Source organism: Rhinatrema bivittatum, chromosome 14, assembly GCF_901001135.1.
Source record: "Rhinatrema bivittatum chromosome 14, aRhiBiv1.1, whole genome shotgun sequence".
NCBI classification, from domain to species: Eukaryota; Metazoa; Chordata; class Amphibia; order Gymnophiona; family Rhinatrematidae; genus Rhinatrema; species Rhinatrema bivittatum.
In genome coordinates, this window is record NC_042628.1 from 5,399,205 (window position 1) to 5,413,770 (window position 14,566).

The window sequence follows — 14,566 nt, forward strand, 5'->3', positions numbered from 1 at the left end:
CTTCATGGTTAAATTAGTTTTACAATCTGAAAACATGGATTTTAGTCAGCATGAATTATATCCAGTTATTACTGAAATACAATCGAGGTGCATCTTAATGAAGTTGCAATCTGACCAGAGAGAATTTTAATATTTAAAAGTCTTTCTGTTTAGTGATCTCCTCTTGTCTCCAAACGTAATGATGTAAGGAAAGATGGAGGTGTGTGATTACTCTTTTCCCCCTTTCTTCCTTCCCTCTCACCCTGCCCTCCACACACCCCTCTCCAGTAGCTCTGCAAAGTCAGGGAGAACACTTAGCCCTGAATCTTTCAGCTTTTCCATGATCTCGGTGGTTCCACCACCCAGAGTTGCTATGTGTGCTGTTGTACAATCTGCCAGCTTTCTGCCTCTTCAAAGAACTGAAGCTTTTTAGTTTGTATAAATTGCCAACGCCATCCATTCTTTCTCTGAAGTGAGAGGGCAGAATCCCTTCACTTACCCCTTCTTACAAACCTTATCAAGGATGCTTCCAAGACAGCTGAATGCACATGTCCTTTAAAAGCACGAAAATGTTTACTTATGTTACAAAGCATACATTGAATATTAAACATTAGCAAGAGAAAAATTAGTTCTGAGGAGTAGAGATGGGCAGTCTGCCTGAAGTCGTACTCTTCATCCAAAATGCCATGCCCTCACTCTGGCCATATTTAAGTACCTTCTAATAATCAGCCTTTTGGAGCTTGCTTTTACATTTTAAACCCTGGCAGTTATAACTATGTTTACTGTAATAAATAGATTTCTCGTACCTATTTGTGTCTTGACTAGATGCTAAGCTCCAGGATGCATAACTGTCTCTTATGTGTGCCGTGTACATCTAGAAAGGATAAATAGCAGACAGTGTAGTGGTAATAGGCCTTATCTTCTGTCATCGTCTCTGTCTCTCTTCCTGTTTCCACAGATTAGGCACCATACATGAATGGCCTCTTTTAATTTTTCCTTCCATAAGAAGGAAATGTGTTCATGGACCTCAGGAAGGAGCAAAGCGATGGAGCTTCAGCCGCAGGATTGCCATCGTGATGGCTTGACTAGATAAAAGGTGAGGGCACTAAAAATATATCTTCTCTTTTTCATCTTGGGTTGTTTGTTTTTTTTTCTGGGAGAAGTTTTTCATTTAATTTTATATTTATTTCTATCCATTTCATTTATTTAAAACAAAATAAACATTGAAAAGAACAAGGAAGAAAAAAAAATCAAGGGGCTGGATTCTCCCCCTCTCCCTATCGAAACGTGGAATCCCCTCTCCCTGGGCTTCCCCCTGTGTCCTGTCCCATTGGGGTTTCTGAGGTCCAAATGGGGCAGAAGGGATCCCCAGTCACTGCTGCCTTGCCAAGTCCCAGTTTGAAAATGGCGCCAGCTGAGCAGGAGGGGATCTCAGTCCTGCCCCTTTCCAACTGCTGGAACCGCACAGATGGTGTAAGAGGCATTTGGGGACGTTGAGGGAACTGGAGAAAGCCCGGGTGGGGGTTGAGATTTTCTGGCTGGAGGAGGGTCCTTGCTTTCTTTTTGGTGTTTTTTTTTTTCCTTTTCACTATGCTGCTGATTTTGTTTCTAGTAAATGAAATGAAAAATGAATTAAAAAAAAAGAAACCATGAAAACCCAACATGTTTTCCGATTACAGCCACAGTGTTAGTCTGTAGTAGTGAGAAAATGACACACAGGCTGGTGGCACCTTATAGACCAACAGATTTATCGAAGCATAATTAAGTTATGGAGAAGAGTCCTCATGAAGTAGAGTCACAAAGTGAGCTCCTATCCTCAAAGGTCAGGTTAATGTGTTCATCATCATCCTTAATCTGTGGCTGTGATCTAGTTGTCGTGAATTATTTAGTGAGTTTAAGAATGTTCCCATGTGTCTCTTTTATTATGAGATATAGACAGACAGAGAGTGGATGGGATACATATGTTTGCACTGCCTGCCTGCCAGTGGAGAACCATTCTCTGTAATATAACTATAACCCAAAGCAAAATGTTAGCAAGTAACAATTGGTAGGTTTGTGTTGGAAAATGTCTTATCTGATAAATCCAATTTTAGTGATTTCACTACCAAATGCAGGCTAATTATCATTTTGTTCATCTGAAGTAAGTACCGATCTCTGACACTGCATTTTTTTCAAATATAACAAAAGCAAGCTGAGGATGACAGCGGGATTAGAAAGGAGCTTTCTGCCTTCATATCAAACCTCTACAATCTACCTTCACGCTCCCATCTTGCAGGTAGAATGAGTTTTATGAGACATCGTCTTTCTTTGACTGCTTCATTAATACACTTTAGACTATAAACACACTGTCAATAAGACAGCAGGTTAAGGCAATGAACTTTAAAATGTTAAATCGAATATGTGGAGTGAAGCTCCGGAAACCTTTTATAAAGACTTTAGTGATTGGTATTCATCAGGGCAGTCGATGGACCAAGCAGCACGCAGGGCAAGGGGTGCTTTTGGTGCCAACCCCCCTTCCCTGCAGACTCAAGGCGCTGCCTCCCTGGCTTGGCACACCAGGTGGTTGACCTGCTAGCCCACTCCTTCTGATGGCCTTACCAATATTCTTATATTTACCCCAAATATGTTCTACATATAGGTTGGATGGAGGAGAAGAACTCTAAATACTGGTTATAGCTAAAATTTTGTGTTTACATACAATATTTGAAAAAGTTTATAGAATTCAATCTACAACTCTTGTGTGGTGGGGATGGGGGTGGATGGAGAGGAGCATTTCCTGCAGCACGTACTCTAGCCAATGTTTCTTCAGTTCACTTTCAGCAAATCCAGCACAGGAATTGCTGGAATATGTTGCGATCATTATTATTTAAATCTTGAAGTTTTCTTTTATCTTTCTTTTAATATTTTATATGAATTTATAATTGGACTTGAATTATATTTATTTTTCTTTGCTTTGATTTATTATTATTTCTGTGTTATCAATACCCTATAACATATGTACTTTTATTATGTCACTTTTGAGTTTTTGTGGAAAAGCACCTGTGAAAATAAATGATTGATTAAAGTCCACACCTGTGGAATTTTCCTGGAAAAGTCTAAGTGCACTTACGTGAGTAAATCCTATAGACAATTCAATTGCATATATTGTAGCAATTTTCAAAAGCCCACTTACTTGAGTAAAGTGCATTTACTCGAGTAAAGCCTGGTTTTATGCGTGTAAATACTTTTAAAAATCAGGCCCTAAATTAATGCACAATAGAATCTTTATGGGTAGAAATCCCATAAGTGTCTGGGAAGAGCACAGTGATAGGAGTATACTACAGTCCACCTTGCCAAACTAGTGAAATGGATGATGAAATGCTAAGAGAAATTAGGTGAGCTAACCAAATTGCTAATGTAGTAATAATGGGAGATTTCAATTACCGAAAAGACGTTGTTATGACGGTCCGTAATAGGCTAGAAAACGAATCATATTTAGCAAAATGCACACATTAAAATTGAAATATTACTGTACAATGTCTTTTCAGTAGTGTTTACATAATCGTATTTTGAATAAGCTTTGGATATTATTGGTAAATTTCAATTACCCCAATATTGATTGGATAGATGTAACACCAGGACATGCTAGAGAGATAAAGTTCCTGAAAGGAATAAACGACAGCTTTATGGAGCAATTGGTTCAGGAACCAACAAGACAGGGAGCTATTTTAGATCTAATTCTTAGTGGAGTGCAGGATTTGGTCAGAGAGGTAATGATGGTAGGGGCCGCTTGGCAAAAGTGATCATAACATGATAAAATTTGAATTAATGACTGGAAGGGGGACAATAAGTAAATCCACGGCTCTAGCGTTAAACTTTCAAAAGGGAAACTTTGATAAAATGAGAAAAATAGTTAGAAAAAATACTGAAATGTGCAGGTTAAGCGTGTACAACAAGTGCAAACATTGTTAAAAAATACAGACTTAGAAGCATAGTCCAGATGTATTCCATGTATTGAGAAAGGTGGAAAGAAGGTCAAATGATTGCCGGTATGGTTAAAAGGTGAAATGAAAGAGGCTATTTTAGCCAAAGGATCTTCCTTAAAAATTGTAAGAAGGATTCAGCAGATGAAAATAGGAAAAAGCATAAGCTTTGGCAAGTTAAATGCTTCGGTGTTTACTGAGGAGTATATTGGGGAGATACCCATTCCGGAGACAGTTTTCAAGGGTGACGATTCAGATGAACTGACCAAATTCACAGTGAACCTGGGAGATGTAGGCCAGATTGACAAACTGAAGAGTAGCAAATCACCTGGACCAGATGGTATACATCCCAGGGTTCTGAAAGAACTCAAAAATGAAATTTCAGCCCTATTACAAGTAATTTGTAATCTATCAGTAAATTCATTCGTTGCCTCCGAAAGACTGGCAGATGGCCAATGTAACCCCAATATTTAAAAATGACTTCAGAGATGATCCGGAAAATTATAGACCTGTGAGCCTGACTTCAGTGCCAGGAAAAATTGTGGAAACTATTGCAAAGAATAAAATCACAAAACATTTAGATAGACATGATATAATGGGACACAGCCAGCATGGATTTACCCAAGGCAAGTCTTGCCTCAAAAATCTACAATTTTTTGAAGGGGTGAATAAGCATGTGGATAAAGGTGAACTGGTAGATGTGGTGTATTTGGATTTTCAGAAGACGTTTGACAAAGTCCCTCTGAGAGGCTTCTAAGAAATCTAGAAAGTCATGGGATAGAAGGCGATGTCCTTTCATGGATTACAAACTGGTTAAAAGACAGGAAACAGAGAGTAGGATTAAATGGTCAATTTTCTCAGTGGAAAAAGGTAAACAGTCGCGTGCCTCAGGGACCTGTACTTAGACCGGTGCATTTTAATCTAACTAGATAAATGAAGCTTGACCGACGTGCCCACAAATGCGCAGTAGAGAGCAGCTCTACTGCGCATGTGCGGGCGAGCACGTCAGTCTTAGGCAGCGTCAAAAAAAACCAAAAAACATGGCGGCAGCGGTGGTAGCAGCGGCAGCGGGCAGCGGTAGCGGGCGGTAGCGGCGGCGGTAGCGGGCGGCAGCGGCGGCGGTAGCGGTGGTGGGCGGTGGCGGTAGCGGTAGCGGGCGGCGGCGGTAGTGGCAGCGGGGGCGGGGCGGCGGCGGCGGTAGCGGGCGGCAGCGGAGGCGGTAGCGGCGGGCGGCAGTGGCGGCGGTAGCGGGTAGCGGCAGCGGGCGGCGGCAGCGGTAGCGGCAGCGGCCAGTAGCGAGGGAGGGAGGAGAGAGAGAGAGGGAGGGAGGGACGGACTAAGTGGGAGGGACGAAGAGAGAGAGTGGGAGGGAGGGATTGAGTGAGGGGGAGGGACTGAGGGGAGAGGGAGGGAGGGAGTGGGACTGAGGGGGAGTGAGTGGGGACTGAGGGAGAGGGAGGGAGGGAGTGGGACTGAGGGAGAGTGAGTGGGACTGAGGGAGAGGGAGGGAGGGAGTGGGACTGAGGGAGAGTGAGTGGGACTGAGGGAGAGTGAGGGAGAGAGGGGGAGGGAGTGAGTGAGACTGAGTGGGAGGGAGGGACTGAGTGAGAGGAGAGGGAGGCTGGGGAGGAGTGGGTGAGTGGGTGGGAGGGAGGTAGGGGGAGAGAGAATGAGGGAGGTAGGGGAGAGAGAATGAGGGGGAGGTGAGAGACAGAGGGATGTAGCCCGTTTTAACGGGCTTAACGGCTTGTATATTTATAAATGATCTGGAAAGAGGTACATTGAGTGAGGTAATCAAATTTGCAGATGACACAAACTTATTCAGAGTAGTTAAATCACAAGCAGATTGTGATAAATTGTAAGAGGACCTTGCGAGACTGAAGGATTGGGCGTTCATATGGCAGCTGAAATATAATGTTTACACATGCAAGGTGATGCATATAGGGAAAAATAATCCATGCTGTAGCTACAAAGTGTTAGGTTCCATTTTAGGAGCTACCACCCAGGAAAAAAATCTGGACATCATATTTTATATTACATTGAGATCATTGGCTCAGTGTGTACTTCTTACTGCCCCCCAAAACCTAGCCCACCACCAAAACCTCACCCTGAGTTCAGAATGGCCCGTCTTACAGTGGTATAAAAAGTTGAGTAATATGTGTGCCTCCCCAGAGGCGCTCTCTCTCTCTCCTCTCCCCCTCTCCCCACCTGAATTTGCATATGCATCTCGCGATGTGTTATTTATCGCATGCATTATGGTGTTATCGTGGGCGTTAGGGCCGTAATGCGTTTTGATGAATGACCCCCCCCCTTGTTTGGAGAGAGGTATCTTTCAAGGATAATGGCATAACAGAATATCTCAGTAGAGAGGTTTTAGTAAAGGCTGAAATGGCCGACATGGAATTAAATAAAGAGCAGACCAATATGAAGGTTTTCAAATTACCTATATCAACTGCTTAGAATCACCTGGTGAATAATAAAAAAAAGAAAACATACTATAAATTGGATATAAATCCAGAAGTCTGAGAAATAAGACTGAAAAGTTAATATATTATTCTAAACAACGGTACAGACATTACATGTATCTCCAAGATGCAGTGGAAGGAGGATAACCAATAGGGCACTGTGGTACTGGGATACACATTATATCGACATGACGATCAGATTGGTGAAGGTGTGGCATCATTTGATAAAGACGGCATAGAGTTAAGCAAGATAGTCCTGTAGGAAAGAAAATGCACTGTAAAATCTTTATGGATGGAAACTCCATCTGTAATGAGGAAGAGTATTGCAGTGAGCATATACTACCATCTTGTTGGCCAGGATAAAGAGTCAAATGGTGAAATTCTAAAAGAAATTAGAAAGGCAAATAAAACTGAAAAAAGCAATAATAATAGAAGATTAAGATTACTTCAGGATTGATTGGATAAATATCTTATCAGGACATGCTAAGGAGGTAATGTTGCTGGATGCCATAAATGACTGCTTCATAGAGCTGCTGGTTCTGGAATTGAAGAGAGAGGAAGATATTTTAAATCTAGTCCTCAGTGTAATGTAAGACTGGTGCAAAGGTTATAGCCACTTAGCAATAGTGATCATACTGCAATCAAATTTGACATAATCACTGGAGGGGGATATTAAATAAACTATTGCAAAAACATTTAACTTTAAAAAGGAAGGCTGATAAAATAAGGACATTAGAAAAAAAAACTAAAAGGAGTGATTAGAAAAGTTAAAAGTCTGCATGAGCTGTGAACATTGTTTAAAAATATCATATTGGAAACCCAGATAAAATGTATTCCATACATTTAAAATGATCGAAGGAACACCAAACGACTGCCACCATGGTTAAATGATGAGGTGAAAGAGGCAGTTAAATCTAAGAGGGCATCTTTCAAAAAATAAAAAACAGATCTAAATAAGGAAAATAGAAAATAGATTAGACACTGGCAAGTTAGATGTAAAACATAAATAAGGCAGGCCAAGAGAGAATTTGAAAAGAAACTTGCTATACAGGCAAAAACTAGCAATAAAAACGTTTTCAAGTTTATTCAAAGCAAAATGTCTGTAAGGGAACCAGTTGAACTACTAAATGACCAAGAGGTAAAAGGAGTGCTCAGTGATGATATGACCATAGCAGACAAACAAAATAAATTATATGATTCTATCTTTACTGAGGAGGATGTTGGGAAGATACGGTAATTACAGAAATAACACGAGCAAGTGCTGCACTTAGCACAAATTATATATCAGTATCCTTCAAGATTAGATTAGACAGAGCGCTCCCTGTCAAATCTAATCTTGAAGTATACTGATCTATTCTGAATCTTATGTCCCTCCCGACGCAGCCTCAGTGAAACACGGGTCCATGTCAGGGGACCTGATTTAACTTGAATCATTATAACAGTGGAGTTGCCGCTTGGATATGAATGATGAATTGATGAAATTAAAACACATTGGAAGTTGTATGGACTATAAAATATTTTCTGCACTTGTCGTGTTCTATATAGGGAAGATATTTACACCAGAAATGATCTTTGATGCTGATAATTCAAAGGAACTGAAGCAAATCACTGTGAAAATGAAAGATATAACAGAGCAAATTGACAAACTAGAGTAACAAGTCACCAGGACCAGATGGTATTCACTTCAGAGTTCTGAAAGAATTCAAATATGAAATTGCAAGCCTATTACTAATAAACCTTAAATATTTTACACTTATGGAGACAATAGCACTTCTCTTCTTTCTTTTACTCCTGCCCTTTACTAGCTTCTCTTTTATTCTCCTTCCAGGACAGTCACCAACAGAAAACCCAAAGTAACCACATCCAACTCCCCATTCTTTCTGCCTTTCCAGAGAATATACAGAACAAATTTACCTTTGTTTTGTAGGTCTGACCAGTTCCTTTATGCCTGGGTAAATACTGGGTATTTGCAGTTCACCCCATAACAGCAGTGGAATGACTGCTTTGTGCTTTCAAGATTGCCCTAGGGTAACCTCCTTGGTTAAAACCTTGAGCAACCGTAATATGATTGCATTACATGTCCTAGAAAGCATTGGTGTAAATTTGCAGTTATAATCCTAAACAGCAGTGGCACAGCATCATCAGGCTTCCGGGAAGTGTGGTGTGAGCATGGGCAGGCTGAATCTTTTTTTACCACAACATTACTAACCTTAGTGGCTCTTGGGGTTACTGCAAAACATAAAAAGGAAAAGGAAAGGGGGCGTGGATGTTATCTTGGGAATTCATTTTATGGGAAGCAAATTTGAAGGTGGTAAGGCCTGAATTGATGTACTAGCAGTGGTGGTGGATGCCATCATTATGTCAGATTTTGGGCTTGCTCGGGAATTAGTGTTGGGTTGCATAAGGGATTTGGGGTATGCATCTACCTAAATTGGATGAATCTCTACTGGGCAGATGGGAGAAGCTATTTTGGTCTGTATCTGCCATCATGATCTAGATCACTAAGTAACTATATAATGCTTCTCTCCTTTCTGAGTCTCAGATTTGGGACCTGCTGCAATGTTTACTGGAGAAAAGATCAAAAGCCCGTCCCCAGATTATCAAAGCCCTCAGGGCTCATCAGCATCATCAAGTGCCATCTTCAGTAGAACGGTTGGGAACTCTGGTATCACCATTCTCTTTTGTTCAGTTTTCCTCTTTCCTTTGCCCATCTCCTGTCTTACATTACTAACAGTAGCCACGTTCACATCCATGCTAGCTGACCGAGGAGTCAAAAGAAGCCATGCGGCCATTCAGTGACAGGAAAGAAATCCACTCTGTCTACCCCTTCTTGGAGCACTTTCCTCCTTGAAAGTAAACTCAGTCAAGAACGTCAGATCACTCGTTCCTCCTCACAAACAGGACACAAGGATCTCCACAAAGCTCTTCTGGTAGTTGCCTGCTTTCTGTGTGCAGAAAAAGGCAGTGCACTGTCCAAGCACATTCCCCAAGTGCCCCCTCATAGCAAACAGCTGACCTTGCCGGGGTCCCGAGTCCTAGATTTCATCAGCCACCTGTCAAATGCAGCCCCCTCCCTCGCTGGCATCCGGCTTCATGCTGCCGACCCCTCGTATCCCATGGAGAGTTCCTTACAGCAGGCTAATTCGGGGAAAACTGTTCTCCAATATCCTTTCTGTTTTCAGTGAGCAGCCACATCCCACAGGGTTTCCTCCTAACAGCATATTATTAGCCCTCTTGACTGCCCCCCTCACCAGGGTTTTGTTGGAGAAATTGCCTGCATCTCAGATAAACTGCAGAGACTCCGTGAAGACATCGCCAAAGAGGGGATGGGAAGAGGTCAGACAGCAAATGTGGGCAAAGATTTCCTGCAAGGTCCTTGCCCCAGCAAAGCACCCCCAAAAGGTCTTCTGTACCCTCTACATTCCTGCAGGAGGCAGCACAGCTGCGGCCAGCGGTGGTCCTGTAGCCCAGCCAGGCTGGTGGTCAGTTCAAGCTCTCCCTCCTGGCGGGGCATCCTTTCTCCAGAGCCAGCACACGGCCCCAAATGTCCCGGCTAGCCTAGGACTGCATTATTAATATTAATCTGAGCGCATCTGTCACCCACTACCCCAGATTCGGCCCAAATTCCATCTTAGGTGACCCACTATCGTGCCCTGTAATAGTTATCCCCACGCAGCTGCTTTTTTTTTGGCAGGATATTTAATCCTCAATCTTTGCCAGTGGCATTCATTTCATTTTTAATTTCTGATTTCCAGTCTGCCCTTTCTGACTGGTCAAAGTGCATTGCATTCAGGTTTCGCAGGTATTTCTCTGGCCCCAGAGGAGTTAAGTCTAAGGGCCCTATTTACTCCCCTTCTGGGTCTATGAGGTGGTCATTTACGTAAGCATTTTTCGGCAGAAAAAGTTTAGTAAACAGGGGCTGGATTCTGCACTTCAGGCCATGGGGGGGCTGAAGTGACCTGCTCAAGGTCACAGGGAGTGTCGGTGGGATTTGAACCCTGGCTTCCCTGTTTCAGGGCCGTACTCCGCCACCCTCCACCCCGGTGGTGCAGTTTCTCACCCCCTCCTGGCTGACATTTGGTTTTAGTGGGGGTATCTGTGGCAGATTTACTGAGCACCTTGGCCCACCCATGCCTTGATCCATAGTTTCTGCCTCTTGCCTCTCACCCCCGCTCCCCTCTGCCTTACAAGGGAAAGGGGTGACTGGCTTGGCGAGGCCACGCGTTACTGGTTCACCCCATGACCTTCTGCGTGTTGCAGGCTGGAAATGCAAAAAAAATAAAAATAAAAATAAAAAAGGTGGCTTCCAGTGCTGCTTGTCTTCTTGTGCCCACCCTTTCAAACATCTGGGCGTGTGTTTGCAGCGAGAAGTGCCTGGGTGACCCTGTGGGCAGCACCTGGCCCCGCTGCCCCCCCCCCCAGACCCGGGTCAGCCCCCTCCCCCACCCCCAGCCTGCAGCTGCTCCGGGGAAGAAGTTCCCATCCTTCCTCCTCGCCCCAGAGAGAGACGGAGGAGCTGGGGAGATCTCGGCGCTTCCCAGCTCCCATCCCTCTGCCCTCCCCCTCCTTCTCTCCTTCCCTCCTTCTCTCCCTCCCTACATCCGAAGTTTCCTGTTAAGCACAGTTAGGGCTGTGCGAGAGGCTGTGGCTCGCCGCTCGCTGCTCGCTCTCTGGGATTATCGCACGGGCAGGCGGCTCCCTCCCTCTCGCCGGCGGGGGACTTGGAGGCGCACGGAGCTCGGGATTTACAAAGCTGGACGCGGAGGGGCAGAGCGCCCCCGCCCCTTGGAGCTGGAGGGCACGGCTATGCCCGTAGGACGCCCGGGGTCCGGAAGCCTGAGGTAAGTTTGGCCGCCGCCGTAAACTTCGCCTGCGAGCTGCGCCCTTTGTCCCCTGCCTGCCCCTTCCCGGGGGGGGCGCAGGCGTTGCCACTGCGTTTTGCTAATGTACCGGGGACCTGCCCACGGGGGGGCATTTGCCACCTTGCCTCCTGCACCCCCGGATTTTCATGATTTGGCTTTGCAACTATTTCCAGTCTCTGCTTTTGCAGGTGGCTGGCAGTATCGTGCAAGCCTCTTGCTTTTTTTGGGTGGGGAGAGGGCAGGGAAATGCTGCTGATGTGGGGATCTTTAGGAATCCTCCATCACAGCCTTCCTTCTCTTCTTTCCAGCTCTGGCTTCCTTGCTGTTCAGACTTTCCCTGATTCTCCCGTATTTAATGCCCTCCTCTCCTCTGTAGGATTATTCTTGCCTTTGTTTTCTCTCCACTTTTATTTTCCTTGCTTTCTGTGCCTCTTCTTTTTCTCCTTTACCTTTCGCCCGATTTTCCAGGTGACCCCTGCCCCAGTGTCAATTGTGTCCTCTTGGTTCCGCTGCCTTCCCTCCCCCTTTGCCAGCCCAAGTGACTTTGTCTCTCTGCTCCTTGTCCACAGGTTCTGGCTGCTATCATGACTGATGGCGAGAGGAGAGAGCCCTTCCAGCCTCCGGCCACTGATGAGGTCCGGGTGCCCATAGCTCCCCTCTCCCAAGCGGGTGACCCCGGGGAGGATGAGGATGGGGTCAGTGCCAGTCGGTCAGTGCTGGGCAGCCTGGGCTCTGCAGGATCCTCAAACCAAGATCGGGCCCCAGAGCTGGGGTCCGAAGAAGAGGCGCAGCTCCCTTACCCAGCCCTGGCATCCACCGTCTTCTTCTGCCTCATGCAAACTTCCCGCCCTCGCAGCTGGTGTCTTCGACTGGTTTGTAGCCCATATCCTTTGCCCCCTCAGTGCCTGGCGGTGCAGCCAGAGTTGTGCCAGGGACCCGCTGGGAGATTGCAGTGATACTAAGCTGGCTATGTGTGCGTCTGCTCCTCATGCCCAGTCGCTATACTCTTCTCCTTTGTGTTTTGCTGTTGAGATCTCAATGCTGATTTCTTTCCTCTCCAAGGCATCTGGTGGATACTTTTCAGTTTTGGATGCCCCCTTTCCCACTCCCCTAGCCACACAGCAGCACACACACACACACACACAACTTTGGTTGGGGAGCAGTAACTATCACAAACACCGTGAGCTGAATTGTGGCCACAGGGCATGATGGTGGGCATTCAGGGGAAACATGTTATTTAATTTTGGGGAACAAGTACCCTTGAGGGAATAGAAAAAAAGAAAGATCTGCAAAGGTTTTCTGCTGAATTGCTTGGACTTAAGCTGAATATTGGTGGATTTTGCTATCTTATAGTAATGCCTAAGTTCCTTTTGATGTGCCTTTATTGAGGTGGATTGAGATAAGTGGATAACCCGGCTAATATCTTCCTGCCCAGGCTCAGCTGGGTAGTGCTTTTTGCTTTTATTACAGGGACACGGGCTTAAAGGAACACGCACAGTTAATGCTGTTTATCCTTTAATGACACAGGATCTGGGGTGGATATTGGGTGCATTTTTCAGACTGTGCGCATGAAAACATTGAGAATATCTAACAAAGAGGAAATGTCTTAAAATCAAAAAGAAAGTAGGAATAGGTTATTTTTCCCTATATTTTTCATGGAAGTATCTTTTTAGTTAGATGAAATAGGAATGTTTATCTGATAAAAATTGATTTCCAGCTGCAGAAGCTCCTCATAAAACTGCAAAATTGTGTTTAGTCAGAAAAATTAAAGTATAAATGATTCAGCACAATTTTCTTTTAATTACGATTGAGAAAATGTCCCTAGCAGCTGTATGCACATTGTAGGTGCATCCAGGTATATATATATATATATGAAATTCAAGTGTCACTGTGTTCCATACTAAACCCTAAAAGCTTTTGGATTGACTTTTGCATTTTGACCAATAATGACTTGTAGTAACTTGTTTTTGGTTTTTTTTCCTTCTTGAGTGGGGGGGGGGGGGGGGTTGATGCAAGAGAAATGTTTCCTGAAAGCAGAGGGCTAAGCTTCGGAAGGGCTGCTTTTACCTCTGCTGCACCTGGGAACGTGTCAGTTATGTATTGCTGGTACTGCTCGGATAATTAATGCTTACGTACGCCTGCTACCAAGCAGCTATGGTCTTGCACTGTCATTCCTTCTATCATGCTCTTAGCACTATAACTTATTGATAGATCGCAGTTTTATTTTCAGTAACATTTGGACCTAATTGAAAGCTCTCAGGGAATGGACTGGAAGCTTCCTTTATCCTTTCAGTACAGCAGCAGCTAGTCTCTATAAAGACGCTGCAGAGAGAACCCATTCTCCTCCTAAACTCTACATTTTCTTAACTGGAGCAACATTATCATATTATCCTTTTATTTTTCTTAGTTCTTTGTTTTTTTTTTGTTTCAGCAATTTTATTTGCAAAGTCTGCATAAACATAATAAACATGCATAACCTTGCAATGCATGAAAATTAGGTTATGCACTATACAGTTTCAGCACTCCTCCAAGAAACCTGGATGCCCAGTCCCCTGAAGCTCTTGTGGCATTTTCTATACGAGTCCTTTTCTTCACCTGGAGAGGTCATACTTTTCAGGGGTGGCCTAGCGTTCCCTTGTCAAAACATGTCTGATAGCCCCTTTATATCAAAATGAAGAAAGTGCACAACCTATAGTGCATCGTTTTGATTCTACACTTCCTTTCTAGACTTTGTACCTGGATTATTTGGCCGTTTTATGATTTGTGAGAGTTTTTGCTGCCAGAGAAATCATGGGATGTTTCTAATCGTATATATATTGTACAGACCACAATGCTCACAAAACTAGACTATTGCAATTCCCTATTACTAGGACTCCCCGCCACCACCATCAAACCCCTCCAAATTCTACAAAACTCCATGGCTAGAATCATAACAGGCACACAAAAAAGGGAACACATCACCCCCATACTAAAAGACCTACATTGGTTACCCATCTCCTTCCGCTCACAATACAAAACCCTCACCATCCTTCACAATTCCCTACACAAACATAATCACACCTGGCTAGACGAAATGCCTCGGTACCGTTCCTCCGACCGACCCACAAGAACAACCCATGCAGGTACTCTGCACACCCCATCTCTAAAGACAGCACATTCTACGCACACCAGAGAGAGAGCCTTCTCCGTCGCTGGCCCCACCCTCTGGAACTCCCTCCCCACCCTCCTACGCCAAGAGACATCCCTGCAAATTTTCAAGAAAGGAGTCAAAACATGGCTATTCCGACAGGCCTATCCC

General features: G+C 44.3%; 1 protein-coding gene and 1 long non-coding RNA gene across 2 annotated transcripts in view; both read left to right on the plus strand.

The window, feature by feature from the left end:
* LOC115075914 overlaps positions 1-3,054 on the plus strand; it is a 163,017-nt gene extending 159,963 nt beyond the window's left edge. The window contains exons 3-4 of the long non-coding RNA XR_003852640.1: positions 938-1,075; positions 2,167-3,054. This is a non-coding gene — a long non-coding RNA (uncharacterized LOC115075914). The remainder of the gene's footprint in view (positions 1-937; positions 1,076-2,166) is intronic.
* Positions 3,055-10,902: 7,848 nt separating this feature from the next.
* CACNA1H (calcium voltage-gated channel subunit alpha1 H) overlaps positions 10,903-14,566 on the plus strand; it is a 449,793-nt gene continuing 446,129 nt past the window's right edge. The window contains 2 exon segments of the mRNA XM_029576705.1: positions 10,903-11,247; positions 11,838-12,151. Of these exon segments, the coding sequence (XP_029432565.1) occupies positions 11,853-12,151 (299 nt within the window). The 5' untranslated portion in view covers positions 10,903-11,247; positions 11,838-11,852.